The sequence below is a fragment of the Kogia breviceps genome, chromosome 12 (assembly GCF_026419965.1).
Source record: "Kogia breviceps isolate mKogBre1 chromosome 12, mKogBre1 haplotype 1, whole genome shotgun sequence".
NCBI classification, from domain to species: domain Eukaryota; kingdom Metazoa; phylum Chordata; class Mammalia; order Artiodactyla; family Physeteridae; genus Kogia; species Kogia breviceps.
This window is the reverse complement of record NC_081321.1, coordinates 102,143,848-102,171,356: the sequence shown is the minus strand read 5'-3', so window position 1 is coordinate 102,171,356 and position 27,509 is coordinate 102,143,848. Positions and strand designations below refer to the sequence as shown.

Below are 27,509 nucleotides of genomic sequence, written 5' to 3'. Positions count from 1 at the left end.
CCTTGGGGGTCGCCCCCGAATGGCCGGGTCGACCAGAGAACGGGACTGGGGCACGCCCACCCCAGGGCCCCACGGGCCCCTGCTCACGTCCCGCCTCCAAGATGCCCGCCTTCCCAGACCCCCCCCGGAACCGCCCCCCATCCAAGCCCCGCCTCAAAAGGGTCCGCCCGGGCCCCGCCTCCAAGACCAGACCCCACCCATATCCCCGTCCCCAAAGACCCGCGGGGCACCCCCCAAAGACCCGCGGGGCACCCCCCTCCCCGCCCCGGCTCAGTCCCCAGAAATCCCCTCCATTTGAGGCCGGGGGCTCCCAGTTTCCTCCCCTCTTTGGCCATCTTGTTCTTGGCTGGGCCCGCGCCTCCTCCTTTACTGACCTCATTCGTTCACTCACTCATTCACCCCTCGCCCAGACACTTCCTCTGTTGGCCTCCACCCTGCCTACCCCGACGCTGCGCCGCTCCAGCCCAGCTTCTCTGCCACAACCCTGACCCTCCGACTCGTCCGCTCTTCGGTCAGGGGTCTTCCTGGAGCTTAAATCGGATAGTGTAACTCCCTTCTTGAGCCTTGGGGGCAGCGCTGCGCTGCGGCCCAGGCCGGGCTAAGCCACGACCACCGTCCCCGGTCGAGGCTCTCTCCTCCTTGTGGCCTTGGCCCTGAGGACCCTCGGCCTCGCGCTCCTTCCCGCTCAGCTCCTCCCTGAGCCCTTGCTGGGGGTCCTCGGCCAGCGCTGGGCGCGATGGGCTACAGACGCGTCTGACCCGTGGCCTGCGGGGTCAGGGTGGGCCTGGGGGAGGCTTGGGGCGGAGGGGCACGGACCCGCGTGGCTCGGCTCATAGCACGCAGGTGGGGCCGCCTTGACGGTCCGCAGGAGCCTGGGCACACTGGCCCTCCGTTCTCGCACCCGTCCCCTCCGACTTACGCAGGGGCGCCGAGGCCGACGACCCTCTCCCGGCTCCGGCGAGAGTAGGAGGTGGAGCCTCAGCTGGAGGGAAGGGCGCCTTGGGCAGAGCCCCCAGGAGCCCAGTCTTTGGCCCGCCCCGCTGCATCGGGGCGGGGTTTGGGGCAGCCGGAGGCGGGTCCATGCCAGGTCCGAGTTGGAGGAAGCCGGAAGCCAAGCCCCGCGAGCCACCCTATCGACCCCTGGCCCGCTCTGGCGCCAGCCGGGCTTGGGGCCTCCTTCCTGTTCGGGCTCCGCGCCCGCGCCCCCGGCTGTGCTCCAGGCGTTGGGCTGCTCCCTGGGGCTGCCAAGGGGGGTGGGCAGTGCACTCACCTGCCTGTGAGTGGTAGTGTTTGGGTCCTGCCCACACTGAGTGGCCCAGAGTGACCACGGTCAGGCCATGGGGACCGCACTTGTGTACCACGAGGACATGACAGCTGCCCGGCTGCTCTGGGACGAGTAAGTGGGACCTGGCAGAGGCAGAGGCAGAGGCGGGGGATGAGGATGGGTTCTGGGCTCTGAACTCTCTGTCCATTCAGCCCCGAGTGCGAGATCGAGTGCCCGGAGCGCCTGACCACAGCCCTGGAGCGCCTGCAGCAGCGTGGTCTGGAGCAAAGGTGTCTGCGGCTGGCGGCCCGGGAGGCCTCAGAGGCGGAGCTGGGCCTGGTGCACAGGTCAGACTTGGGGTGGGTCTCCTGCCCCTGAAGCCGTGGTCCAGGACCTGGGCTTGCCCCAGCCTGCTGGTGCCTGGCAAACAGAGCCTCCCCCCCAAAGCCTCAGTTTCACTGTTGGATGGGTGGGTGAGGGAGCAATGAGGGGGGAGGTCCCACTGGGGGTCCAGGCCCTGTTTCTCCTCCGCCTGCTCCTCCAGGTGACCCTGCCTTGCCTGCCTGCCCCTTTGCAGCCCGGAGTATGTGGCCCTGTTGCAGGGGACCCAGGCCTTGGGCACCGGGGAGCTCCAGACCCTGTCTGGACAGTACGATGCCGTCTACTTCCACCCGGTGCGTGCCCTGGGGACACACCCACCCACCCAGTCACACATCCGGGTACTCGTGCCTGTTCACGGGCAATGTTCCCGTGTGCCAGTGCCCTGCTGGCTGCTGCCGCGGGCACCTGGGACTGGCCTGGCCAGTTCTGCGCAGTGCTTGGTGCCCTGCAGCCTGGCACAGGACTTGGTAGAGCCTGTGAGGGGTAGTGGGCAGGGGGCTTACCTGCACCCCTGCCCTGGCAGAGTACCTTCCACTGTGCCCGGCTGGCCGCGGGGGCGGCGCTGCAGCTGGTGGATGCAGTGCTGGCGGGAGCTGTGCGCAACGGGCTCGCCCTGGTGAGGTGAGAGCTGCCCCCTCCCCTGTCCGCCCCGACCTGTGGGTGGCCCTGTGAGGACGCGGGATGACCTTGACACGCCCCACACCCCACTCCCACCCCCAGGCCTCCTGGGCACCACAGCCAGAGGGCTGCTGCCAATGGATTCTGCGTGTTCAACAACGTGGCCATAGCGGCCAAACACGCCCAGCGGCAGCACGGGCTGCACAGGTTTGTGCTGGTCTGACTGCAGGGTGAGGCCCAGGCCGGAGAGGAGGGGGTGCAGGGGGACTTTGAGGGACCCCACCCGGCTCCTTCCCACCCTAGGCCTGGCGCCTGGCCTGGAGGTGGGAGGCCCTGCTCTCAGTGACCCCGGAGCCGTCTGTCCCCAGGGTCCTCATCGTTGACTGGGATGTCCACCACGGCCAGGGAATCCAGCATATCTTTGAGGACGACCCCAGGTAAGCTGGGGCTGGGGACAAGACCCTCCCCTGCGACCCTGCTTTTCAGGACGAGCACAGCCCGGCCTGGGAAAGTCTGAGGGAGCAGACGTGGCCGTGTGCTCGGTGGGGTGGGGCTAGGCTTCTGCAAGGAGCCCTGGGGCTGAGAGGCTTGCCCTCTGGCCCCGGCTGACTGTCGCAGCGTCCTTTATTTCTCCTGGCACCGCTATGAGCACGGTCGCTTCTGGCCCTATCTCCGCGAGTCGGATGCAGACGCTGTTGGGCAGGGCCCGGGCCTTGGCTTCACTGTCAACCTGCCCTGGAACCAGGTGCTTGCTCCTCACCACGAGGCCCCCGCCCAGAGCCCCTCCCCCAGCCCACGTTCCCCCCTCCCCCACAAGCCCAGGGCGTCGTGCCACGATCACCCCCAGAGCCCGGGCCCCAGGGGTGGGGACCCCGCCGTCCTCCCTGGCAGGGCCAGCACTGATGCCCCTTGGCCACAGGTCGGGATGGGAAATGCTGACTACGTGGCCGCCTTCTTGCATGTGCTGCTGCCCGTGGCCTTTGAGGTGACCGTGCGGGGGGTGGAAGCGGTCTCGGCAGGGGGGTGGGGGCGACGCGGTGCCCAGAGTGGAACAGAGCCCCTGGGGTGAGGAGGGTCTCTCTGGAGGGGCCTCCCCTCCGCCTCTGCTCCAGCCCCTTTTCTGCCTCTCCCCACCGGGCCCTGCCTGCAGTTCAACCCTGAGCTGGTCCTAGTGTCCGCGGGATTTGACTCAGCCATCGGGGATCCCGAGGTGAGGGCCTGGCCTGGCTGGGGAGGGCTTCTGGAGTCCTGGGGCCAGGTCCTCATTACACCTGGCTCTGGTTGCAGGGGCAGATGCAGGCCACGCCAGAGTGCTTTGCCCACCTCACGCAGCTGCTGCAGGTGCTGGCTGGTGGCCGGGTCTGCGCTGTGCTGGAGGTGATTGCGGCAAGCTGGGAGGGTACATGGGCCGGAGGCTGAGATGTGGTTGGAGGGGTCCTGCCTCACGGGGCAGGGTGTCCTGCCTGGGACCCTGACACCCCTCCCCTTCGTGTCTCTGCCCCCTCCTCATCCCAGGGTGGCTACCACCTGGAGTCACTCTCGCAGTCCGTGTGCATGATGGTGCAAGCGCTGCTGGGCGACCCTGCCCCGCCCCTGTCGGGGCCCATGGTGCCGCATGGCAGGTGCGAGGGGCAGGACGGAGGAGGGTGGGAAGGGCCAGGGGTGGGAGGCCAGGCCTCACTGATGCTGATTCTCCTCGCAGCGCCCTGGAGTCCATCCAGAGCGTCCGGGTAGCCCAGGCCCCTCACTGGGTGAGCCTCCAGCAGCAAGGTCAGCGTGGCCTGGGTCGGCTGGGGGGATGGTGCCTCAGGCTCTCATGCAGTGGCTGTGACACTGAACACCCCCCCCCAGGTGTGGCCCCTGTACTGAGCCCCAGTCCCTGCTCCCCAGAGGGGAGGCCCTCGCCTCTGCTGCTGCCCGGGGGGCCTGAATTCAAGGCAGCAGCGACCCAGGACGTGGCTGCCCTGAGCTCCCTCCTGGACCAGCTGCGCCTCAATCCCACACCCCCTGTACGCACGGCTGTTGCCTTGACCGCGCCAGATGCTGCCCTGGCCCTGCCCTCTGATGTCCTCTGTGAGGAGGGGTCAGCCGCACAGGAGGAGACGCAGGCCTGGGCCAGGTGGGCAGGGTGGGCCTGTGGGGAGAAGGCCGGGCCATGTCTGCACGTGTGCCTGTGTAACTCGTCTGTGGTCTGTGTGTCATTCTGTGTCCTCGTGTCCTTCTGGTTTGTCCACCACAGGCCACATGAGGCCCTGGCCCAGGACAGGGCCCTCACTGCACTCGGGAAGGTCCTGTACCTCTTGGACAGGATCCTGGATGGGCAGGTAGGGGCACTGGGGAGGGGCTGGGGGGTGGCCATGGAGTCAGGGGCAGGGCCCAGGACCTGCCTGCGACCGGTGGCCTGTCCAGGGGAGGGCTGGGTGGTACAGAACCATGTGGACATGAGCATTGTCTTGTGCGCAGGACCCTTCCCAAAACAGCGCCCAGGGACAGGGTTCAGGAACACCCCCCCCTCAGTTCCCTCAACGAAATGCTCTTTGGCAGAGAAGTGAAGGGGATGGTTTATAGTTTTATGCATCTTATTTTCAGAAATGGAGCAATTTGACCTCAGAGTGCACAGGTGACAGCCGTGTAGACACGGGCCAAAAGAAGGGACACATGGGTCTGTTTACTTGGTTTGGGGGTTACCCTCTATGCCTGCTATTCACTCCACAGGTGAGCAGTGGCGTTGCAGTCACCCCCGCCTCTGCTGCAGCTGCCACCCTGGATGTGGCCATTCGGTGTGGCCTGTCCCACGGAGCTCAGAGGTAAGCCTCACGTGGCTGGTCTGAGGCTACGAGGCAGGGCCCATGGGCACCCCCTGCCCTGGCTGGCCATGTGGCAATGGCTCTGGGAATGGGCTCCAGGCGGGGTGAGTGCAGCTTAACCAGGAGCCAACTCTTCCTCCAGGCTGCTTTGTCTGGCTGTGGGGCAGCTGGATCGGCCCCCAGATCTCACGGATGACGGGTATGATTCTCAGGTCATGTGTATGTCCAGTTCTGCAAGTATGTGGGTGGGCACATCACCCTGGATCCCCAGGGGTGACAGGTGGGCGGGGCATTCCGCAGCTGGAGTTTGGCAGAAGGGCCCCTGGAAGCAATGCCAGGAGGGTCTCCAGCACAGAGGGTCAGCAGTTCTTAGCATCCCTGCCCCTGAGCTGTCCTTCTTCTGTTCGTGCTCCGAATGGTGGGCGGCATCTCACACACAAGCTCATGTATCCATATGCTTGCTTTCCCCTGGAAGGAGGAATCTATGGCTGAATATTGGGGGCAAGGAGGCAGCTGCCCTGTCCATGTTCCACGTCTCTGTGCCACTGCCAGGGGTGAGTGGTGGTGTCACAGGGCAGGGCAGCTGCTGCTCACTGGCATCGGCGTGAGGGCCAGACCCCTGGCCTTCACCTGCCCTTCCTGGCAGGACTGTGGGTGTGTCTGCCCACCTGAGATTGGGAGGTGGGGTGGCCTGAGCCAGCTGGAGGGGTGTTCCTTGGATGAGGGGTTGGGCTATGCTGCTGTCCCTCCCATAGACGACTGGAGGGTTTCTGAGCTGTGTCCTGGCTCTGGTGCTGCCCCTGGCCTACAGCTTCCAGCCTGACCTGGTGCTGGTGGCGCTGGGGCCCGGCCATGGCCTGCGGGACCCCCAAGCTGCACTCCTGGCTGCGCTGCTTCGGGGCCCAGCAGGGGGCCGAGTCTTGGCCCTTGTGGATGAGGTGAGTTGGGCGGGGTGGACCTGCTGTGGGGTGGGAAGTGAGGAGAAACCAGCAACTCACTGCTTCCACCTCTGCTGCTGACTCAGGAATCCACACCCCAGCTTGCGGTGGTCCTGGCCAGGGTGTTGCATGGAGAGGCAGCCCCCAACCTGGGTCCCTTCTCCATGGCCTCCCCAGAGGACGTGCAGGCCCTGATGCAGCTGAGAGGGCAGCTGGAGCCACGGTGGAAGATGCTGCAGGTGGCCAGTGAGGCTGGGGGGCCAGGCTCAGGCTGAATGCTTGGGGCCTTGGGCGACAGCTGCCTGAGAGCTCTGTGGGGAGACGGGTTCACGTCCTGGGGAGCGGGGTGCTGCCCTGAACCAGCTCATAGCCGCGTCAAGCAGTTGTGCACCTCTTCCCAGCTCCTCCTTGAGTGCTGTGACCTGGTAGCTTGAAATCGGCCACGGTGGGAGTATTTACATCCCGGAAAAGACACTACGAGCTAGTCCCCAAAGAGCCTGTTGTTAACCATTCACCAGCACACCTCTGCGCGAGGCCTCTGTCCTGAGGGCTGGGCTACGGGGCTGCCCAAGACACTGGCTCAGGGGCTCTGTATCCCCCGCCCCAGCGCGGACTCCCCCCTCCGGCGACCCGTCTCTGCACGGACGGCCCCTCCCTCGCTCCCTCCCCGCCCAATCAGTAAACGTCGGTTAAGCGAAAGTCTGACTCCGTCTCCCTTATTGAGCCCGATTTAGTTAACTCAGTTGATTCCGGGACCGGTTTCCCCACCCGTGGGAACGAGGCTCCAGGCCGGAAGTGCCTTGGTAGGCGGCCTCCAGGCTCCGCCCCCTCCGCGCGTACCGCCCGCCTCCAGGGTGACGCAGTTCCGGTGCGCTTGCTCCGGCTGTCTAGCTGGTCGCGCGGCGGTGACGCGTTGGCGGGAGCTGTGGTCGCTCGCTGTCCCCGGGGTGAGGGGATCCGGCAGGCGAGCGGGCGCGCGGGCCTGGCCCACGCTCCGTCCTCGGCGGTGCCTCTGCCGGCCGTCCCCTCTCCGGGGCCCCGAGAAGGCGAGCCAGGCCGCGCTCGAGGGCCCGGCGTGAGGAGGGGTCATGGCCAGCGTCCCCCAGCTGGTGGACGACCTGTGCGAGGCCCTCCTGCAGGCCGCGAAGGCTCACTCTGGCCAGCGCCGCGGGAGCCGCAAGAAGGCCAAGCAGAGCCTCAAGAGGGTGGCCTACAACGTTCTGTTCACAAGCCTCTTTCAAGATGAGACCCGCAAGCTGCAGCCCGGCCTCCCGAGTTTCCCGGTGAAAAACAGGATCCTCATGCTGTCCTTCGACTTGCGAGTGAGCGGCCTGGGCGCCGAGGCCGACCGCCTGGAGGAGTTGGTGGAGGATCTGGAGGCCGCGCATCGGCGGCCGCTGTCGGAGCTGGGATCCGTGCTGGACCTGCTGGTGCGGCTGGCGGGCAGCGGGCCCCCGCGAATGCTGCGGCGCCGGCGGGACTTCTTCCTGCACAGCCGGCCCGTCGGGAGAGACGTTCCCTACGGCGGCTACGACTGCGCCGACCTGAGCGCGTTGGAGGCGGACGTGCGGTCGCTCATCTCCGGAGAGGAGTATCTGTGTCGGGACCTGGTCCGGAAGACGCTGCAGGTGATGGAGGCGGCGCCGGGCACCGGCCTGCCCGCCGTCGGGCTCTTCTCATATGGCGACCCCTGCGGGGACAGGTTTGAGAGGGACACCCGCCTCTCGCTCTTCGGAGCCCTGGTGCACAGCCGCACGGCCGACCTGGACGTCCGCCTGGACCTGCCCCCGGTGTCGGACAGCGCAGAGCTCTCCGGACTAGCCATCAAGGTAGAGTGTTTGTTTCCTGCCTCCGGCTCCCCGGGCTTGGGAAGGGCCTCGTTTGACCTTCCTTCCATCGGGGCAAAAGGAGGACAGCTGGAGTCTGGGGCACTGGCGGCTGAGCCGTGGGGCGGCTGAGCCGTGGGGCGGGGCTGCCGGTGCGGACCCCTACCCCACGCCCCTCCTGCTCCGCCCTCGGCCACGTGCCGCTTTTCTCTTGTATTTACTGTTCAGTCACTTCTTTTGCCGTCGAGTTGATGTTTAAGTTCAAGTTCATGAAGATGAAATAAATCCGGTTCCTCCCTGCGTTTCAAGTGTTCAGTAGCCATAGGTGGCAAAAAACATTTGTCCCTGCTGTTCGTGCAGTGTTATATGCTTTTTTTCCCGGTAAGGTGGGATTTTTCCGTTATTAAGTAAATTGTCGTTTGCCTTTGCATGTTGTGGCTTTGCTGAAAGGGAGCTCTGTCATCGTTCAGTTACTCCCTTACTGTGAGGCATTTAGATTGTTTTCAACCATAATGGTATAGGAAACATCTTGGCGGACGTGAGTTTTTCTGTGTCTATGTGATTTTTTTATGCTAGGTTCCCCAAAATGGAATTTCCAGATCAGAGACATCTTGTGAAAAATGTCATTGTAGGTTATTTTGAGGCTCGTAAGTCTCAACAAGCCTGCGTTGTGTGAAATTGGGAGTTGGTAATGAATTAGTTTAATTTCTTAAATGATTCCCTAGGGGTGAAAACATGGTGTACTTACTTACGTGCTTGAGAAAAATAGAAGAAGCGTTCTGCCGGGTCTTTCCCATAGAGTAAATGGAAGCGTGTGGAAGCGCCCCTGGAACTCTCATCCTACTCGGGTGAAATCTAGACACCACGTCCAGGTGAAATGTCCTTTTCCCTTGGCCTCCAGGTCCCTTCGAGTGTGGATCAGTCAGAAGATGAAGGGTTCCAGTCGGCATCCAATCTGACTCCCGATTCCCAGTCTGAGCCGGGCGTGACTCCAGACATTGACCTGTGGGACGCTGTGCTCACCTTTGAGGCCAGCAAGCGGAGATGCTGGGAGCAAGTTGGATGGTTCGTGAGCTTTGCCTTAAAATGCACAGTGCCCTCCCCCACCCCACCCCAGGTGAACCTGGCCTTTACTCAGAGAGCCCCGGTGGTTGGGATTAGGAACTTGGAAGTTCAGTCAAGCTGTGTACAAGTTGTCTGCGCCCTAGAGGTTGAGAGAAGTGCAGGGGGAAAGGGCTCTCGGGCCTACGGAGGTTCCCAGTGAACCAGTAACTTCCGCAGATCGCACTTCGCAGTCCGAGTGGTCAGTTGGCAACTGAGTTACATCCTGGCCACGGTGGCTCCCAGTCGGGGGTGTCTGAGGGCGGCCTGGCAGGCTGCGTGGTCAGTGCCGGGCATGGGGTGCTGACGAGGGAACGTTCTTCACATCTCTAACGACTGCGGGTGGTCCTCTCTGGTGAGGAGTTCGGTCATTGCAGTGTTTCCCCGATTGGCGTTCTTCCCGTTCGTGGCCTCTGCGCACAGGACCTCTCAGTCTCTAGTGCGCTGGTGTCTCGCAACCTCCCAGAGTGGGGGTAGAGGACGCGTTTCCCAAACGTTTGGTCATGGGATGCTCTTGTTGCATCTCATCTGCTGGCATTTCTGTGGGATGCCAGTTTGGGGAGCACTGAGTGAAAGAGGTGGGGTTCACAGGGAGCTGAGGGCCTTCTGATGCAGCCATGGCTCCTGCGGGGTCTCCCAAGGGTGAGCACGCACTCGGGGATGTTGTGTGGGCCCTGCTCCTGCTGGGGTAGCTTTCCTGGCGTGGTCATCTTCCCCCACATGGATTCTTCCAGGCAGGGCCGGCTTCCTGCTTCCCCAAGCACCATCGGTTTGGGTGGCTGTCTTGTCTTTGAGGGGCTTCTCTGCCCTGTGACTTCCTGTTAAGTCTTCACCCTGTCTTGTGTGTACAAAGCAAATCTAATCACTCCGCTGTTTGCTAATCCCTCACAAGTCTAAACACTGGCCATCAAGCAGCTACTACTTTCTTTTGTAAATATTTGCTAGTGGTATTTCATTTACCAGTTCCCACTTTCCTAGGCTCAGTTTTGCAGGTCACTGTTCAGGAAACATGGTTGCTCAGCCGGTCAGCATCTTTTTTTTTTTTTTGCGATACGCGGGCTTCTCACTCTTGCGGTCCTCCTGTTGGGGAGCGCAGGCTCCGGACGCTCTGGCTCAGCGGCCCTGGCTCACAGGCCCAGCTGCTCCGCGGCATGTGGGATCTTCCCGGACCGGGGCACGAACCCGCGTCCCCTGCATCGGCAGGCGGACTCTCAACCACTGCACCACCAGGGAAGCCCCCTCGTCCCTTTTTCTGAATGTGCTTAATCTCCTCAGTGTCCCCCGAAAGCAGAACTGGCCCCACAGCTCCAGTGTGAGGAGAACCTTGCGGTGTCCCTTCCAGGACGATGGCAGCCAGCGCGTTAGCCTGCGCCCCGTGCCCCCGCAGGAGACGCCCGGCCACCTCGCGGCTGGGCACGGCCTGAGCTCACTCCCTCAAGGCTCTTGCACTGCCTGCTCCATCATAACCTGGTGCCCCAACCTCTGAGGCCCGTCACTCAAATTCATTTGGAGAATCTTGGGAACTTGTTGCAGTTAAATCCCAGCTGCCTGCTGGTTTCCCGCCGGGAGCTCTGATGAATGGGCCGTTGAGGCTCCCTGTCCACCTGCAGCCCCTGGATTGTGAGCTCTGCCCTCTCCTTGAGAAACCCCAGAGAACCCCTGCCCCTGTGCTTCACGCTGTGAGCTAGCATCCGTCACCCTGCTGCCAGGAGTCCTCTGCGGCTGTCGCCCTTTCTGGGGAAGTGGTTTCATTGATGTTAAAGGCCAAGTTCTCTGTGGGGACAAGTGTGAGTTTGTTTTCCTTCATGGACTCTCCTCCCTCAGCTCTGAGCCACCGAAAGGGTTGTGTGGCCACAGCGGTCGGGACTTGCCCCTGAAAGAGTGGGCAGGAGCCTAGCCCTCGAGTGCGCGGTGGGGTGGCGCTCGCAGCACGTGCATCCCCCGGGGACCCCCCGGAGGGCTGTTCAGAAGGACCCTGGAACTCCGAGTCTCCTCCTTTCCTCGAGCTCTTCCTGCCCCAAGGGAGTGTGGGCTGGTGTCGTGGCCCCGCTGGGCCCCACCTGCTGATCGGGGCACTCAGGACCGGCCTGCCCGCTTCTCCTGCCCACTCGGGCTGTCCTCCGCTCGGCCAGCAACACTTTGCAGGGATGGAAATGAGAGGTGCACCGCCACTCCGCCTGCCACGCCTCGTGGCCTCCCCACCTGGACTGTGGACCGCCGGCCCCTGCCCTCTCCCGACCCATGCGGAGCCGAGCACCTGGCCCCCTTCTCTTCCTGTCTCTGGGCTGTCACACAGGCCGCTCCCTCCGCCAGGGACACTGCTCCAGGCGTGGCCTTGCTCCGGGGCCCTCCGGGACCCGTGTCACGGGCGGTGAGTCGCAGCTTGTGTCCGCGCGCCTGCCCCTTGAGGCAGGTCTTGTCCTGCTCTGGCCGCTGCTCTCAGACCCTTGCTGAGTGAGGGAAGGAACGCACTGGGGTGCGGTGTTCGTTAGAAAGCAGTTTTGGTTTTAACAAGCTCTGAGGTTTTTCCCGGGCTCCTTTTATTAAGAAATTACTTTTTCCCGTGGATTTACAAAAACAATTCTTTCAGACTTTCAGTGGGGGTTGATGGTTTCCAAAGGAATATTTAAGAAGTGATACTGTCTTTTTGGCCTCTTTTGAACAGTGTGACCGGGCTGGGCAGACACTGGTAGTTCCTGAACTTCCTACAGGACCCGCATAGGCAAAGACCTCAGGGGTGGCCGTGTGCCCAGAGCCACCCTCTGTGAGACCCAGCTGGCCTGATTTCTCCTGGAATTTCAGGAGACTTTTTGCTCTGTACGTTCTTTGTGCTTTTCTGGGAGGAGGGTGATAAAATGCACAAAACACAAAATGTATCCTCTTAACCCTTTTTAAATGTGGCATTAAGGACATTCGTGTGGTGTGACCATCACCACCAGCCGTCCGCAGAACTGTTTCATCCTCCCACACTGAGACTTGGTCCCCATTACACACTCCCTCCCCCAGCCTCTGGCCCCCACCCTTCTCCTTTCTGTCTCTGTGGTTGTGACTACTTTAGGGGCCCCACGGGAGCGGGGTCACTCAGTACTTGTTCTCTTGTGACTGGCTAGTATCACAGCATCACGCCCTCGGGGTTCCTGCGTGTTGTAGCATCTGACATGTTGTGTCAGAATTTCCTTTCTTCTTAGGGCTGGATAATAGTTCCCTCATGTGGCCGGACCACGTCCCTGTCCTCTGGTGATGGACACGTGCGCCGTTGTTAACGTTCTGCTCCAAGCTTGGCTGTCGTTGCCCGCGTAGAGGCCGTCGCGAGCGAGTGGTCAGCCGGAGGACCACCGAGTGCCCGCAGGCGCTGGGCGGCGCGGGCCTTTGCTGCTGCTTGCGGACCCTTTCTGCGCGGCGCTGCCTGACGGCCTGCCGGACGCTGCTGGGGGGCTGGCGACCGTGGGGAGTCGCACCCGCTCTTAGGCGTTTGATGCTGTTGAACCGCTCTTTGTCCCGCCTTCTGTCCCCCACAGTCCGCCTGGCCACCGAGAGGAGCCCTATCTCACCGAGGCCGGAAGGGCCGCCTTCGACAGGACCTGCGGGCTCTGCCAAGCGGGGCTGCAGGTGCTGGGCGGGGGCCTCCCGCAGGCCCCGCAGCCCGTCCTGGTGAAGGAGTGCGAGCTGGTGAAGGATGCGCTCAACATCCTGATTGGGGTCGTGTCTGCCACGTTTTCCCTCTGCCAGGTAAGGCCACGCTCACACGCGACACACCTGGGCGCTGGGTGGGGGGGGGCAGCGGCCACAGAGTCCAGGGTGGCGTGCGAGCGGGAAGCCGACTTGGCCGCCTGCCTGGTGACCGTCTTCTCGTTTCAGTTCTGAAAAGTATTAATTCGTTAACATCCTTTTAAAAACTGAATAAAAGTAAGACGTTTCTCGCCGTCAGTGAAAGAAGAGAAATGGACCCGTTTCCGCGGATCCTCGAGAAGTGCGGGGGTGGGGGCGGCCCTCAGCCTTCCTGTCCCTCTCTCCTGGCCGCGGGGGGCCTGGCTCAGCCGGGCAGTTGCTGCACTTTATCCAGCCTTTGCCTCTTGCTGGGCGGTTACCGAGCAAAAGACTATGTTTACAAGAATGAAGCCTTCTGTATGTGCTGTCCTGCAACTGCTTCTTCTGTCCTGCGCCTGGTCTCTGTCTTCAGCGTGCTTCGCAGGGCTGTTCTCAGACACGCTCCAGCCGACTCCAGGTGGTCCTGGTCCTGCGCCGGCGCTGGGATGCCCTCTGGGACGCTGTGCCAGCCTCCGTGTTCATGGCCTCATAGTGTTCTGTTGTGTGAATGGCCCTTCTCTGTGGAGTGGAATCAACCCTCTCCACCCTTTTTAAATTGTGGTAAAACAGACGTGACTTAAAACTTACCACCTTACCCACTATGGAGATATGTCCTGTTCAGTAGCATTAATTACATTCACGGTGCTGTGTAATCATCCCACTGTCTATTTTCAAAATTTTTCATCTTCCCCAAAACTGAAACCCTGTCCTCATCCAACACTGACTCCCCATTTCCCCCGCCAGCCCACGGCACCCACCTTTCTACTTCCTGTCTCTGCGATTTTCCTCATATGGATGGAATCACACAGTGTTTATCCTTTTGTGTCTGACTTATTTCATTCAGCATAATGTTCTCAAGGTTCTCTCATGTTGTAACCAGTGTCAGAATTGCCTTCCTTTTTAAGGCCGAAAAGTATTCCATGCGTATGTAGACCACATTTTGCTATCCATTCATCAAGTTGATGGACACTTGTGTGGATTTCACCTTTTGGCTGTTGTGACTAGTGCTGTGTGAACGTGGGTACGTAAGAATGTTTGAGTCCCGGCTTTTAGTTCATTTGGATATATTCCTAGGAGTGGAATTGCAGTAGTTGTAGGGGTCATACAGTAATTCTATGTTTAACTTTCTGAGGAACCAACAGATTGTTTTCCACCGTGGCTGCACCCTTTTACACTCCCTCCAGCAGTGTCCTGGGGTTCCAGTTTTTCTGCATCCTTACCAATACTTATCCCCCCACCCCTTTTTCGGTAAATAATAGCCATCCCAGTGGGTGTGAAGTGGTATCTCATTGTAGTTTAGATTTGCATTTCCATCATGACTAATGATGCTGAGCATTTATTTTTTTTTAGATTTTTTTTCCTTTTTGTTTTAAGTTAATTAATTAATTCTTGGCTGTGTTGGGTCTTCGTTGCTGTGCGCAGGCCTTCTCTGGTTGCGGTGAGCGGGGCTACTCTTCGTCGCGATGCACAGGCTTCTCATTGCGGAGGCTTCTTTTATTGTGGAGTGTGGGCTCTAGGCACACGAGCTTCAGTAGTTGTGGCACATAGACTCAGTAGTTGTGGCACACGGGCTTATTTGCTCCATGGCATGTGGGATCTTCCTGGACCAGTGTCCCCTGCATTGGCGGTGGATTCTTAACCACTGTGCCACCAGGGAAGTCCCGAGCATTTTTTCATGGGTATATCTCTTTTGAAGAAATGTCTGTGCTAGTCCTTTGCCTTTTTTTGGGGGGGGGTGGTTTAGAGAACGGAAATGTATTTTCCCATAGTTTTGGATGCTGGGGGTACAATATTAAGGTGCTTGCAGAATTAATTTCTCTTGAGGCCTTTCTCCTTGGCTTTCAGACAGCTGCCTTCTTACTGTGTTCTCACATGTCCTTTGCCCATTTTTGAATTGGGCCGTTGAGTTGTAGGAGTTCTTTATACATTCTGGGTATTAATCCCTTATCAGATACATGATTTGCAAATATTTTCTCCCATTCTGTAGGTTTTTTCATTCTCTTGATAGTATCCTTTGAAGTACAAAACTTTTTAATTTTGATGAAGTTCAGTTTTTTTGTTTTTTCTTTTGTTGCCTGTACCTTTGGTGTCATATTTAAGAAATCACCAAATTCAAGGCTTCTATGTTTCCTTCCAAGAGTGTTTTAGCTTTTAAGTTTAGATATTTGATCTATTTTGAGTTAATTTTGTATGTGGTGCAGGGGGAGCGTCCAACTCAAATCTTTTGCATGTGGAGATTCTGTTTACCGAGCACCATTTGTTGAAAACACTGTTCTTTTCCCATTGTAGGGTCTTGGTATCCTTATGCATTAATTGACCGTATGTTTATTTTTGGACTCTGTTATATTCCACTGGTCTTCGTGTCTGTCCTAGTGTCAGTACTCCACTGTTCTGTTTTTTTTGGGGTACCGTGCCACGCAGCTTATGGGATCTCAGTTCCCTGACCAGGCATTGAACCCGGCCCACGGCAGTGAAAGAGCCGAGTCCTAACCACTAGGGCAGCAGGGAACTCCCCAAGTTCTACACTGTTTTGATTACTGTAACTTTGTAGGAAGTTTTGACCTTGCGAGCTGTGAGTTCTCCAACTTTTTTTTAAGATTGTTGTGGTTATTCAGGGTCCCTTGAAATACCATTATGGATTTTAGGATGGTTTTTCCTATTTCTGCTAAAAACACCGTTGGGATATTGGTAGAGATTGCATTGAATCTATAGATCGATTTGGGTGTATTATTATTATTATTACTTTTGGCCACACCACACAGCATGTGGGATCTTAGTTCCCTGACCAGGGATTGAACCTGTGCCCCCTGCAGTGCAAGTGCTGAGTCTTAACCACTGGACCGCCAGGGAATTCCCTGGGTGTATTATTATCCTAACATTGTTAGACGTTCCAGTCCACGAACATCGGATGTTTTCACGTTTATTTAGGTCTTTAATTTCTTTCAGCAACGTTTTCTAGTTTTCACTGTAACAAGTCTTTTGCCTTCTCGGTTAAATTTATCTCTTAAGTATTATATTATTATTATTTTTAAAATTAATTAATTAATTAATTTATGGCTGTGCTGGGTCTTTGTTTCTGGGCGAGGGCTTTCTCTAGTTGTGGCAAGCGGGGCCACTCTTCATTACGGTGTGCGGGCCTCTCGCTATTGTGGCCTCTCTTGTTGTGGAGCACAGGCTCCAGATGCGCAGGCTCAGTAATTGTGGCTCACGGGCCCAGTTGCTCCGCGGCATGGGGGATCTTCCCAGACCAGGGCACGAACCTGTGTCCCCTGCATCGGCAGGCAGATTCTCAACCACTGTGCCACCAGGGAAGCCCCTCTATTCCCTTTTTTATTGTTTCTCTTTTTCTGTTAGCTTTGGGTTTCATTTGCTCTTTTTCTACTTCGTTAAGGTGTACAGTGTGGGTATTTATTTGAGACCTTTCTTCTTTTTAATGCAGATACCTGCAGCTGTATGTTTTCCTGTTCACACTGCTTTCACTGCATCCCGCAAGTTTGGTTGCAATCATCCCTCTCTTAGGTTGTTTCCGTGCTCTGTGGTTGTAAACCGTATTGTGGGGAACATGCCATGGCAGATATTTGTGCGCCTTTTCCGTTATTTCCTTGGGACGGGTGCCTGGGAGTTGAATTGCTGGCTCTAACGGCAAGCACTTTCTTACAGCCTCAGCCCCAAGCAGGTGTTTGTGTGCACTCCTCAGGTAGCTTGGAAGGCCTTCTGCCTCCTGCGCCCTTTCCTGTGTGTGTGTCTGGGTCAGGGCGCCTGGTCTTGGGGGTGCTGTGGGCAGTGCTGTGGTTGGGTGCACGGGTGGAATGGGACGCAGCAGCACGTTGGGCTCTGGATGCCCGGCCCCAGTGACCTCCCCTTTGTCCTGTCCAGCCAGCGCAGGCCTTCACGGTGAAGCAGGGTGTCCATGTCTCAGGAGCATCCCCCGAGAGCATCAGCAGCCTCCTCTCGGAGGTGGCCGAGTGCGGGACCCACTACGCGCGCCTGAGCCACTTCTCTCTGCAGCCCGTGCTGGACTCCTCGTGCAGCGAGGGCCTCGTGTTCCAGGTACGGCCCCGCCTCATGCCGCTGCACGTGTGCCTGAGAGCTGTCCACGGGTCCCGCGCCAGGGCCTCGGAGTACAAACGGTGCTCCCCTCGGGGGTGTCCAGACTCCGTCAGTTACCCTTCCGGAATGGGGTGGCCAGCGATGATGTCTTACCTGGCCTGTCACTTCACTGGAAGCCTGGGGGGCAGACGTGTTGGGGCCACGAGAGAGTGCGAGGCAGGTGTGGCCAGTGCTGGGGGCCCCGGGGGTAGGCCCGGCGGTGTGGGCTGGGCCCATGCTGCCTGTTCCCCACTGGGTCCCTGGCATGGGGCTGAACCAGGTCCTCTTGAAAGCCTTGTCTTTGGCCCATTTGCTGGCCACAGCCCCCAGGACAGTGGGGGCAGCTGCGTGGGAGGGGCATCCAGACTGAGAAGGGCGCGGGCACCGCAGCGGGGTTGCTGGGGTGATGTGACGAGGCTCGGGTTCTAGGATGGGTCCCAGTGGGCTTGGGAGGGCAGAAGGTGACCAAGACAGGACTGCTGTGTCGGCTCTGGGGTGTGAGGGCGGGACAGCTGTCTCCTTGCTGGGGGGTGCCTGACGTGTGTTCTGGAGTGCTCCGCGCAGACCTCCTGGAAAGGCGTGAGCTGAGCTGGGGCCATGCTGCTGTGGTGCTGCCCAGGACATGTGTGTCCTCAAGACCCCAGTGATCGGAGCAGCCAGAGACCCTCTGAGGGCTGGCGTCTGTGCACAGAGCCCAGCTGCTTGGGATCCGCAGGGTCCAATTTCCCGGTGCAGCTGGCCCTGGCTGCGGGGACAGGATTTGCAGTGGCCTTGGGCTTCAGGCCAGGCTGGGTGTCTGCGTGTGACCCACAGATGCCCGTTCCTTGGAACACGGAGCCCCAGGGTTGGGGGTGGAAGCCCTGCCTTTTGCCTGCACCGGCTTGTCCTCTGGTTCTGAGCGCGGTGGCAGTGCCCCAAGCACCTGGCCGTCCTCCTCCCAGCGCCCCGCCCCCGCCCCCGCCCCGCAGGCCTTCAGCAGCGGCCTGAGGAGGTACCTGCAGTACTACCGCGCCTGCGTGCTCTCCACCCCGCCCACCCTGAGCCTCCTCGCCATTGCCTTTCTCTTCAAGAAGCTGGGCCGGCAGCTCAGGTGAGCCTCAGCACGGCAGCCTGGCAGCTGGACAGGGGCAGGTGTGGGGCCTGCTGGGTGGTGGGCGGCCATGAAAACAGCCTTCCTGGCGGGCGTCTGGACAGCCCCTTGACCCAGCTGAGTTCACGAGGTGCTGGGCGCTGTCTGTTGGCAGCCCACCGTGCGGGCCCTGCCCAGGATCGGGGGCTCCTGCCTGACAGGCACACAGGGTGCCTACCCTGGCACCCAGGAGCCAGTCAGTAAAGGCCAGGCCGAGGCCCGCTGGCAGGTGCCACCTGGAGAAGGTAGAGTGGGGGGCCGGGGCGGGCTGAGGGGTTCGGTAGGAGAGGAGTTCTTGCAGGCAGAGGGGCAGGAGTGTGGAGGCCCCGGGGCTGGAGATGGGAGCCTGGGGGCGCCTGGAGGGCGCTGTCGGGGGCTGCGCTGCCGTGTGGAGCACGGCCTGAAGCGCGGTGTCGGGGGCGAGGGCCCCGAGGGGGACTTGGCAGCCATCCAGGGCCGAGGAGGTGGCAGGTTGGGGGAAAAGGGCTGTGGACTCAGGGATTCAGTCTTGGCCAGACCTGGGGAGGAGGTGGAGACGCGTGGGGCGCCCTGGGAGGGGCCCGGCAGGAGGCTCACACCTGAGGTCCTTGAGGTGCGGGTGGTTTTAAAGCCAGACCCTCTGGACCGGCAGAGGAGGGCCTGGGACGCGTTCTGCTCACCTGGTCTCACCGGCCTGTGTGCCCAGGTACCTGGCTGAGCTCTGCGGCGTCGGCACTGGACTCCTGGGCGCCGGGGGCGGAGCGCCCGGGGCTGCGTTCCCCACCGTGAGTCTGGGTTCCTGCCGGGTGTGGGCCTGGCCGGCTCCGGGGGATGGGCAGGGCTCCCCGCGTGCGGTCTGTGCCCGGTGCGCTGAGCCCCGCCCTTGCCGCCTCCAGGGCGTGAAGCTGCTCTCCTACCTGTACCAGGAGGCCCTGGACAACTGCAGCAACGAGCACTACCCGGTCCTGCTGTCGCTGCTGAAGACCAGCTGCGAGCCCTACACGCGGTGGGGGCCCAGCACGTTCGAGCTCGCCCTGGCGCCAGGGCGCCTGCCTGGCGCGGGCATCCGGGATCGGGGGGCGCGGGGAGGGCGGGATGGGGGGTTCGGACTGTGGGCAGCGGGGCGCAGCTCTACCCCCAGGGGTGCCACCCACCTCACCACTGGCCCACCCGCCCCGGCAGGTTCATCCACGACTGGGTGTACAGCGGGGTCTTCAGAGACGTCTACGGCGAGTTCATGATCCAGGTGAACCACGAATACTTGGGCTTCAGAGGTAGGTGGCGGCCGGCGGCCGGCTGGGGCCCCGCACCCTCAGGCGGTCAGGGCCGCGGTTGGACGCAGACCCGGCTGTCCCGTCCCACACGTAGATAAGTTTTACTGGACCCACGGCTACGTGCTCATTTCCAAAGAGGTGGAGGACTGCGTCCCCGTGTTCCTGAGGCACATCGCCCACGACGTGTACGTCTGCGGGAAGACCATCAACCTGCTGAAGCTCTGCTGCCCCCGGGTGAGGAGGGCCGGGCACGCGCCACCCGCGGCGTGCTGCCCGCTCACCGGCTGCCGGCCCCCGGCCCCCGCGGCCGGGCCATCTGTCCTTAGCTCCGGGTCCGCTGGGTGGGGGCAGGGGTCGTGGTGACCTCTCCCTCGGTTACCCTTGAGAGTTTCACGAGCTCAACTTCGGTTCAGTTTCCGGGCACTCGTTCAAAGACGGGAGGAGAGCTGAGGGCATTTCAGAGGCCAGGGGGGCAGTGGGCTCCTCCCTGCCCTCCTCCACATTGGGAACTGCCCCGGCAGGACAGGGATGGGCTGCGTCGCCAGCAAGGTGGACCCAGGGAGTCGTGTGCAGGGGTCCCGGGGTTTGGCTGGGCTCCATGAGGCTGAGGCTCCGTGGAAGATGGCCCGGTGGCAGTGGTGGGGTGTGGGCCGCAGCCTCTGCCTGGAGGTGCTGTCTGATGTCTGAGCAGGCTGGCCAGGTGTGTGGACCTCGGGGTTCCTGGCAGTGGAACCGCCGGGTGGGGTGCAGGCCGGATCAGGGGGCAGCAGCCGGCTGAGTGCAGGGCTGAGGTCAGGCTGGAGCGGCCGGGACAGGCTCAGGGCTGGGTGGAAGCAGCCCGTGCAGGGGAGGAGACCCATAGTGGTGGGGCCCCAGGAGCAGCCGAGAGGTTGGCTGCGGGGCGGTGGGACTCCGGGGAGGGCAGGACTCCACGGCAGGCTCGGCCCTGGGGAGAGGGCCTGGCGGCTGGGGCAGTCCTGTCGGAGCTGGCCTTAGGAAGTGCGTGTGGGCGTGTCCGGCTCTGGGCAGCTGCTTCTGAAGTGTTATCTGTGGGAGCCAGACCTGGCTCCTGCCGCGGCGGGGCAGCCAGCCTTGGCCTGGGCGGAAACCCACCCAGCCTGTGATGTCCTGGGGCCGTGGAGGATGTCAGCGAGGAGCGCGGCGTCTCGGAGGAAGCAGGCTGTCGGCGTGGGTCACCAGAAACAGGGAGGCACAGAGGGGGGTGGGTCTGAGTGCCTCTGGGCTCATGGCAGGTCCTCCCTCCTCGGCAGCATTACCTCTGCTGCTCCGACGTCCCGGTCCCTCGCATCTCGGTGATATTCTCCCTCGAGGAGCTGAAGGACATCGAGAAGGATTGTGCCGTCTACGTGGGCCGGATGGAGAGGGTGGCGCGCCACAGCTCCATCAGCAAGGAGGAGAAGGTGAGGGGGCACCTTGGGCCACGGGCCTCTCCTTGCGCCTCCCTTTCTCTCCTCCCAGGGTGGGCTGGCCAGTGGGCTCCCCTCCTGCTCAGGAGGGGCAGGTGTACTGGGGCCCAAGCTTTGCGCCTCCTGTGGACTGGGGAGGGGTTTGATGGAAAGTCCTTCCTGGCCTGGCACCTGGTGGGCAGCAGGGAGATGTGGGCCGGGCAGACCCCAGACAGCAGGTGGCGGGGTGGCGGGGGTGAGCGTTGGAGGTGCAGAGGAGGCTGTATGCCCTGCTGGGGTGGCCTGGCCTGGCCCTCCATCCCTGCAGGGGAGCCCGTCCCCTTCAGGGTGGGCATACAGGCCTGGGGTCTTGGCCCCAGACTGCTGTGGGAGAGTGTGTCGACTGCCTGGGAACCGGCCTCACCACTGTGGGGCAGGCACCGTGCCCCCAGAGCACACCCAGGGTCTGGGCGGACCCCTCTCCCGGGCCATCCCAGGGGCAGGGGAGGGAGGGTTAGATGCCTCAATCACTGGTGGTCTTTTTTTTTTTTTTTTAAACATCTTTATTGGGGTATAACTGTTTTACAATAGTGTGTTAGTTTTTCCTTTACAACAAACTGAATCAGTCATATATATACGTATGTTCCCGTATCTGTTCCCTCTTGCGTCACCCTCCCTCCCACCCTCCCTATCCCACCCCTCTAGGTGGTCACAAAGCACAGAGGTGACCTCCCTGTGCTATGCGGCAGCTTTCCACTAGCTATCTGTTTTACATTTGGTAGTGTGTATATGTCCCTGCCACTCTCTCACTTCCTCACAGCTTACCCTTCCCCCTCCCCATATCCTCAAGTCCGTGCTCTAGTAGGTCTGTGTTTTATTCCCATCCTACCACTAATCTCTTCATGACATTTTTTTCCCTTAGAGTCCATATATATGTGTTAGCCTACGGTATTTGTTTTTCTCCTTCTGACTTACTTCACTCTGTGTGACAGACTCCAGGTCCATCCACCTCACTATAAATAACTCAGTTTCGTTTCTTTCTATGGCTGAGTAATGTTCCATTGTATGTATGTGATGTATGTGCCACATCTTTACCCACTCGTCTGTCGATGGACACTTAGGCTGCTTCCGTGTCCCGGCTGTCGGGAATAGAGCTGCAGTGACTGGTGGTCTTTTTCAGGAATTACGAATGGAAATTGCAAAACAAGAATTAATTGTCCAGGCCCGGGAAGCGGCGTCCAGGGTCCTGAGCGCGCTCAGCGGTGCGTGTGGCTCGGGTCCCCCTCTGTGTCGGGGGGCTGCCTGCTGGGGCTCCTCACGACGCGCCCCTTACTCTCCCGTCGCAGACCGGCAGCTGTCTGAGCGCATGGCCTTGGACGCCCAGAAGCGAGAGCAGTTTCAGAGGCTGAAGGAGCAGTTCGTGAAGGACCGGGAGGTGGGTGGGGTTGGCCCGGGGGTGGCGCAGGCTCGGGGAGTCGGCCTCACCAGCGGGGCCGCGGGGGGGTGTCGTGCAGCGCCGGCAGGCGGCCAGGCGGGAGGAGCTGGACGATGACTTCAGCTACGCCCGCGAGCTGCGGGACCGGCAGAGGCGCCTGAGGGCCCTGGAGGAGCAGCTGGAGAGGAGGACGAGGTAGGCGGCCTCCCTGGGACGGGCGCCGCGGGGACCCCGTGGCTCGTTGGGGCTTCGTGATGGGCCTTTACCGTTTAGTCTGAACCCTTCCAGGTGTACGTTCAGGCCGGAAGAGTAGTGGTCTGAACTCAGAACGTCTTCTTGCGGTCGGCTTGTGTGGCTTGGGGCTCAGGATCGGTCCACACACCGTGTTCCTGTTGCCTCTCTGTCTCTTTGTTTCTTTTAAGTTAAACAGCTCCTGTTTTTCTAATTTATTCTTAAACCTGTTGGCAGCTTGACAGAGAGACAGGGATTTCTCCAGCACAGTATCTGACAGTCTGTCTCTTGCTGTGCCATCAGCTTGTCCCGCCCCCCCCCGCGTTCCCCATAAGCTGGCATCTCGAAGCGGGGGGCCCTTTGTGGGAGGGGCGGTCCCTTCCTTCTCATCGTCTCGGGGCCTCAGTTGTCCTGACCTTGGGGACGGTTTATGGAGCTGTGACGGAGCCAGCAAGTGATGAGTGCATGTATGCCTGTGAGTAGATGTTATTCACCTGTTCACACGAGGAGGAAACTAGGTGTCGAGGCTGTGTCCCTGGCCTGTGGCAACCGAATTGAAAATGGCCGGTCCAGGTTTGAAACCAGTTTTCTGATGGCGACAGCATCAAAATCGTTGGGTGTTAACGTGCCAGGCCAGCTTTGAATTAAGCAAATAAAATGTTTACACGGCACCCTGTGTACCCTTTTGCGTTAATAATCAGTTCTCTGGGGTCTGCACCAGCAGAACGGGAAGCTGCCGTTTATGCAGCCGAGGAAGTGAGGCCTTACCTCCTAAAGGGCCTGGGCAGCCCCCGGCCCCTCGCCACTCCCGCTGCTTCGGGCTGTGTAGGGGCTCATTCGGGTGTTCACTCAGCAGAGCGAATTCACTGGGCCTGCCCGCTGGGGGCTCCTAGTCGGGGGCCAGAAAGACCTGCCCAGCGACGCCCCTGCAGGGGGCCCAGCTGCCCGCCCCGGGAGGGCGCTGGGTGTGTGGACCGCCCATCGGGTGCCTCTGCCACGGAGAGCATCCAGCCCACGGGGCGCTGGCTGGACGGTGGGGTGACCCTGGTGACCCGTCCTCTCTTCGGTGGCTCCAGGCAGGCACTGGTGGATCATTACAGCAAGTTGTCTGCAGAGGCAGCTCGTCGGGAGCAGAAGGCGCTGTGGAAGGTCCAGAGGCACAGATTGGCCGGCGCTCGGCTTCGTTTCCTCTTAGAAGATCAGAGACGCATTCAGGTAGCGTTGCCGTTCACACGGGAGCTCTTCCCTGGCCCCCTGGGGACTCAGAAGTCCCTGAGGTCGCACGCAGACCTTCCTGTGTGCCCGCTGGGAGGATGAGTAAGGCTCTCATCACGTGCTCAGAGGGGTCGTGACCGGGAGAGGCCGTGCCGCCCTCAGACGACACAGGTGGTGCTGGGCGCCAGCCGGGCTGCGAGCCAAGTGCCGCGTGAGCCCCGCCGCATCGCGGTGCCCGGCAGTTGGGGGCGGTGGGGCTGTGGCTTCCACCCCCACGGCTGCCGCCGCGCATCCTGCTGGTTGAATTTCAGGAGCTGCTGGAAGACATGGCAGAGGGGAAGCCCCTGGAGCCGCTGGCCATCCTCCCGGGTGCCCGCTCCCAGGTGAGTGCCCGCTCCCGGGCGAGGGGCCGGGGTAGGATCCAGGGCACGTAGGGTAGGGCTCGGAGCTGGCTGCCCCGTGCCTGGCCTGTGTCCCCACTGCCCCCGTATCGTGGGTTTTGGTGCTGGGTGCAGAACTGGGCTTGGGGGACAGAGCCAGATAACGTGAGGGACCAACGCGTACTTGTGTTTCAGCCTTCCTTTGTGGGCTCTGAGCGCCCAGCCGGAGGTGGCAGCTGTGATTCTGGGCGTGGGGAGACGCGCGAGGCTGCCCGGGGCGGCCCCGAGAGGCCGGACGTGCTGACACCGCAGCCCCACGCGTCTCCAGCAGCTGCGGCCTGCCTCTCAGGGCCAGAAGCAGGCCCGCCGTCAGAGCAGGCCGAGGGGCCGGGGCCGTCCTCTGTGGGCCTCAGCCTCCGAGAGTTCCTGCCCGTGGCCCCGGGGGCTGAGCAGCCTGTGCCCACCAGCGCGGCCCCCGTCCTGGACGAGGCGCTGCAGACCATCGGCTCGGACCTGCCTCCCTTGGCTCCGTCCGCAGCAGCGGACACAGGGCCCTCCGGGCCACAGGAGTACGATTTCAGAACCATCCTGAGGCCGTCTGTGGCCGCCCCAGCTTCCCCAGGGGCCCTTCGGACTGCGGAGGGCAGCTTGGGCGGGGAGGGGCAGCAGCTGCGGGAGGACACGCACGTGCAGCTGGACGCGTGTGCCCCAGATGGGCGGGTGGCTCTGCCTGACGCACACGCCCCCCAGCACCCCTCCCGCCAGGAGGAGAGCAGCCAGGCCACGGGGCAGCTCTGTGGGCAAGTGGCAGAGCCTGGTGTTCCCGCAGAGGGTTATGCTTCTGGAATGGCTCCCTCCCGGCCACGGTGGAACGTCCACGGACACGTGTCTGATGCCAGCATCAGGGTGGGGGAGAACGTGTGGGATGTGGCCCCCTCCCGGCCACGGTGGAACGTCCACGGACACGTGTCTCAGTCCAGTGTGATGCTGGGGGTGCTCTCGGGGGAAGCCGAGCCCAACGTGCCCGGGCCCCCCTGGGCGCCCCCTGACCGTGGGTCCCAGTCAGGCCTCAGCTTGGGAGCCCAGAGCCCTGCCCGGGAACCTGAGCCACGGCTGCCTGCAGAGACGGCCTCAGGTGGCTCCGGCGTGCAAGTGGCTCCACCTGACTCCGGCCGTGGGGAGGAGGAGAGTGGCCTGCAGGCCTTGCTGGCTGCGGAGGCTGCGCCCACTGCTCCGGAAGACAGTATCCCCGAGGAGCCAGGTCAGTGGGGCCCCCAGGGCTGTCCTGTGACGGGGGGGCAGGGAGGGGGGCCGGGGGAGAAGCCGGCTGCCCCGGGGACGTGGTGGGGCGCTGCCCTGCGGCAGGTGCTGGGCCGCGACGCCCCCTCCCACCCCGTTTGTTCTGCTCAGGCCCGGGGGCGAGTGGCGACTCCCAGGACCTCTGTCCAAGTGGCCCTCCGAGCTCACAGGTCAGGGCACACGCGATCAGGGGTCGGGCGTCAGGAGTCCGGGGAGCGTGCGCTGCTGGTGGGGCTCCCCTGCCCCCACCCGGCCTGTCGTGGGCAGTGAGGGCTCGTCCTGGGACTGCGCAGCGCGTGGGGGATTCCCCCCGCCCGGTCCGCCCTCCTCCACACGAGGGGAGCAGGCGGGTTCCTTGAGGCTGGGTTGTCTCAGGAGGGCGTGGACACCCGGAGCGGCCCCGGCCCCGGCGAGGAGGCGGCCCGGCGCTGGGACAGGGAGCAGGCCTACTTGGCGGGCCTGGCGGGGCAGTACTGCCTGGAGCGGTACCCGGACAGCTACGAGGCCATGTGTGAGTGGGCTGGCCGTGGCGGGAGGGAGCCTGGCCGGCGTGTCCCTGGTGCGGGACCGTGGTCCGTGTCACCCCTGCAGCAGAGCCTCCAGTCGCCCGCCTCCTGCACCACGGGCTCCCCCGAGCTTTTGCCCTCCCCGAGGAGCCCGGGGCCCAGTCAGACGCAGACGCGAGTGCGGTGCAGCCGAGCGAGCTGCTGCCGCTGCCGGTGCTCATGAAGCACTCCGTCACGGCCCCGCTGGCTGCCCAGTGAGTGCCCGCCCGGCCCGGCCCCGGCCCCGGCCCCTCTCCGCCCCGCCCCGCCTCGCCCCGCCGGCTGGTGACGCCAGGCCCCTCCCGGCAGCGTCTCCCTGGTGAACAAGGCCGCAGTCGACTACTTCTTCGTGGAGCTGCACCTCGGGGCGCACTTCGAGGCGCTGCGGCACTTCCTGCTGATGGAGGACGGGGAGTTTGCGCAGTCCCTCAGCGACCTGCTCTTTGAGAAGGTGAGCCCCGGGTGGGGCGAGGACAGCTGGGGCTGCGGGAGGGGGTCCGGAGGCCTCGGGACACCTTGGGACAGCCGTGTCCTGCCGCTGCAGCTCGGGGCGGGACAGACGCCTGGGGAGCTCCTCAGCCCGCTGGCGCTCAACTCCGTGCTGAGCAAGGCCCTGCAGTACAGCCTGCACGGCGACACCCCGCACGCCGCCAACCTCTCCTTCGCTCTCAAGTTCCTGCCCGAGACGTTTGCCCCCAATGCCCCGGACGTGCTGAGCTGCCTGGAGCTCAGGTACAAGGTGAGTAGGGCCCCCTTGTGCAGATGGGCGGGGGACGGTCCCGGGACGCAGGGCGTGCTAAGTCGGCTTCCCTCCCTGGCAGGTTGACTGGCCCCTCAACATCGTGGTCACCGAGGGCTGCTTGAGCAGGTACAGCGGCATTTTCTCCTTCCTGTTGCAGCTGAAGCTCATGATGTGGACACTCAAGGATGTCTGCTTCCACCTGAAGCGCACAGGTGAGCCTGGCGGGGCCCCGGTGTCCCCTCAGCCCGTGGCCGTAGCTCAACCCCTCCCCCCCCGCAGCACGGGTGAGCCACGCGGCCGGCTCGGTGCAGTTCCGCCAGCTGCAGCTCTTCAAGCACGAGATGCAGCACTTCGTGAAGGTCATCCAGGGCTACATCGCTAACCAGATCCTGCACGTCACCTGGTGTGAGTTCCAGGCCAGGCTGGCGTCGGTGGGCGACCTAGAGGAGATCCAGCGCGCCCACGCCGAGTACCTGCACAAGGCTGTCTTCAGGTGAGGCGCGGGGCCGGGGCCGCGGCCCCCGCGTTGAGCGCGCTCACCGCAGCCCCCGCCTCGCTCCGCAGGGGCCTGCTGACGGAGAAGGCGGCGCCCGCCATGAACATCATCCACAGCATCTTCAGCCTGGTCCTCAAGTTCCGCAGCCAGCTCATCTCCCAGCCCTGGGGCCCGGCCAGCGGCCCCCGCGGCCCCGAGCACCCCAACTTCGCCCTCCTGCAGCAGTCCTACAGCACCTTCAAGTACTACTCCCACTTCCTCTTCAAAGGTGACCCCTCCCCTGGGGCGGGGCGGGGCCGGGACAGGGGGGTGGGGGTGGGGCTGAGCTGCTCGCTGACACCGCCCCCTCCCCCCAGTGGTGAGCAAGCTGGTGAACCGCGGCTACCAGCCCCACCTGGAGGACTTCCTGCTGCGCATCAACTTCAACAACTACTACCAGGACGCCTGAGGCCCGCGGGGGCCTGGGCTGCAATAAAGGTGCTGCCCGCCCCACTCGCGCCTCTCTCTACTGGGCGGGTCCTGGGCCGGGGCGGGGGCAGAACGGACA

The 27,509-nt window shown here is 62.2% G+C and overlaps 2 protein-coding genes across 17 annotated transcripts; both read left to right on the top strand.

The window, feature by feature from the left end:
* Positions 1-275: 275 nt before the first annotated feature.
* On the top strand, positions 276-6,707 carry HDAC10 (histone deacetylase 10). Of its 12 annotated transcripts, XM_067010471.1 has the most exons (20): positions 276-1,396; positions 1,477-1,611; positions 1,842-1,938; positions 2,169-2,266; positions 2,366-2,470; positions 2,632-2,700; positions 2,882-3,008; positions 3,183-3,248; positions 3,414-3,473; positions 3,551-3,640; positions 3,779-3,885; positions 3,966-4,033; positions 4,115-4,382; positions 4,503-4,587; positions 4,979-5,070; positions 5,213-5,269; positions 5,546-5,624; positions 5,826-6,008; positions 6,095-6,247; positions 6,410-6,707. In XM_067010471.1, the coding sequence occupies exons 1-20, from the start codon at positions 1,338-1,340 to the stop codon at positions 6,440-6,442; spliced, it is 2,031 nt and encodes a 676-aa protein (XP_066866572.1). In that variant the 5' UTR covers positions 276-1,337; the 3' UTR covers positions 6,443-6,707. The 12 variants fall into 12 exon arrangements, with proteins under 12 accessions (XP_066866572.1, XP_066866574.1, XP_066866576.1 ...); XM_067010473.1 differs by lacking the exon at positions 3,183-3,248; XM_067010475.1 differs by lacking the exon at positions 3,551-3,640.
* A 20-nt stretch (positions 6,708-6,727) lies between these two features.
* On the top strand, positions 6,728-27,454 carry TUBGCP6 (tubulin gamma complex component 6). 5 transcript variants are annotated; one of them, XR_009338629.2, is made up of 25 exons: positions 6,728-7,837; positions 8,736-8,899; positions 12,454-12,664; positions 16,619-16,792; positions 17,800-17,921; positions 18,646-18,724; positions 18,836-18,945; positions 19,122-19,213; positions 19,308-19,447; positions 20,485-20,634; positions 21,800-21,881; positions 21,966-22,054; positions 22,134-22,249; positions 23,362-23,500; positions 23,812-23,883; positions 24,076-25,141; positions 25,291-25,349; positions 25,555-25,690; positions 25,771-25,939; positions 26,034-26,175; positions 26,269-26,456; positions 26,624-26,678; positions 26,746-26,959; positions 27,031-27,230; positions 27,319-27,454. XR_009338629.2 is itself a non-coding variant. In XM_067010465.1 (25 exons), the coding sequence occupies exons 1-25, from the start codon at positions 7,097-7,099 to the stop codon at positions 27,408-27,410; spliced, it is 4,884 nt and encodes a 1,627-aa protein (XP_066866566.1). In that variant the 5' UTR covers positions 6,728-7,096; the 3' UTR covers positions 27,411-27,454. The 5 variants fall into 5 exon arrangements, 4 of the variants coding, with proteins under 4 accessions (XP_066866566.1, XP_058938021.1, XP_066866565.1 ...); XM_067010465.1 differs by having other exon boundaries at positions 25,558-25,690; positions 26,269-26,463; positions 26,546-26,678; XM_059082038.2 differs by having other exon boundaries at positions 26,269-26,463; positions 26,546-26,678.
* Positions 27,455-27,509: the final 55 nt, after the last annotated feature.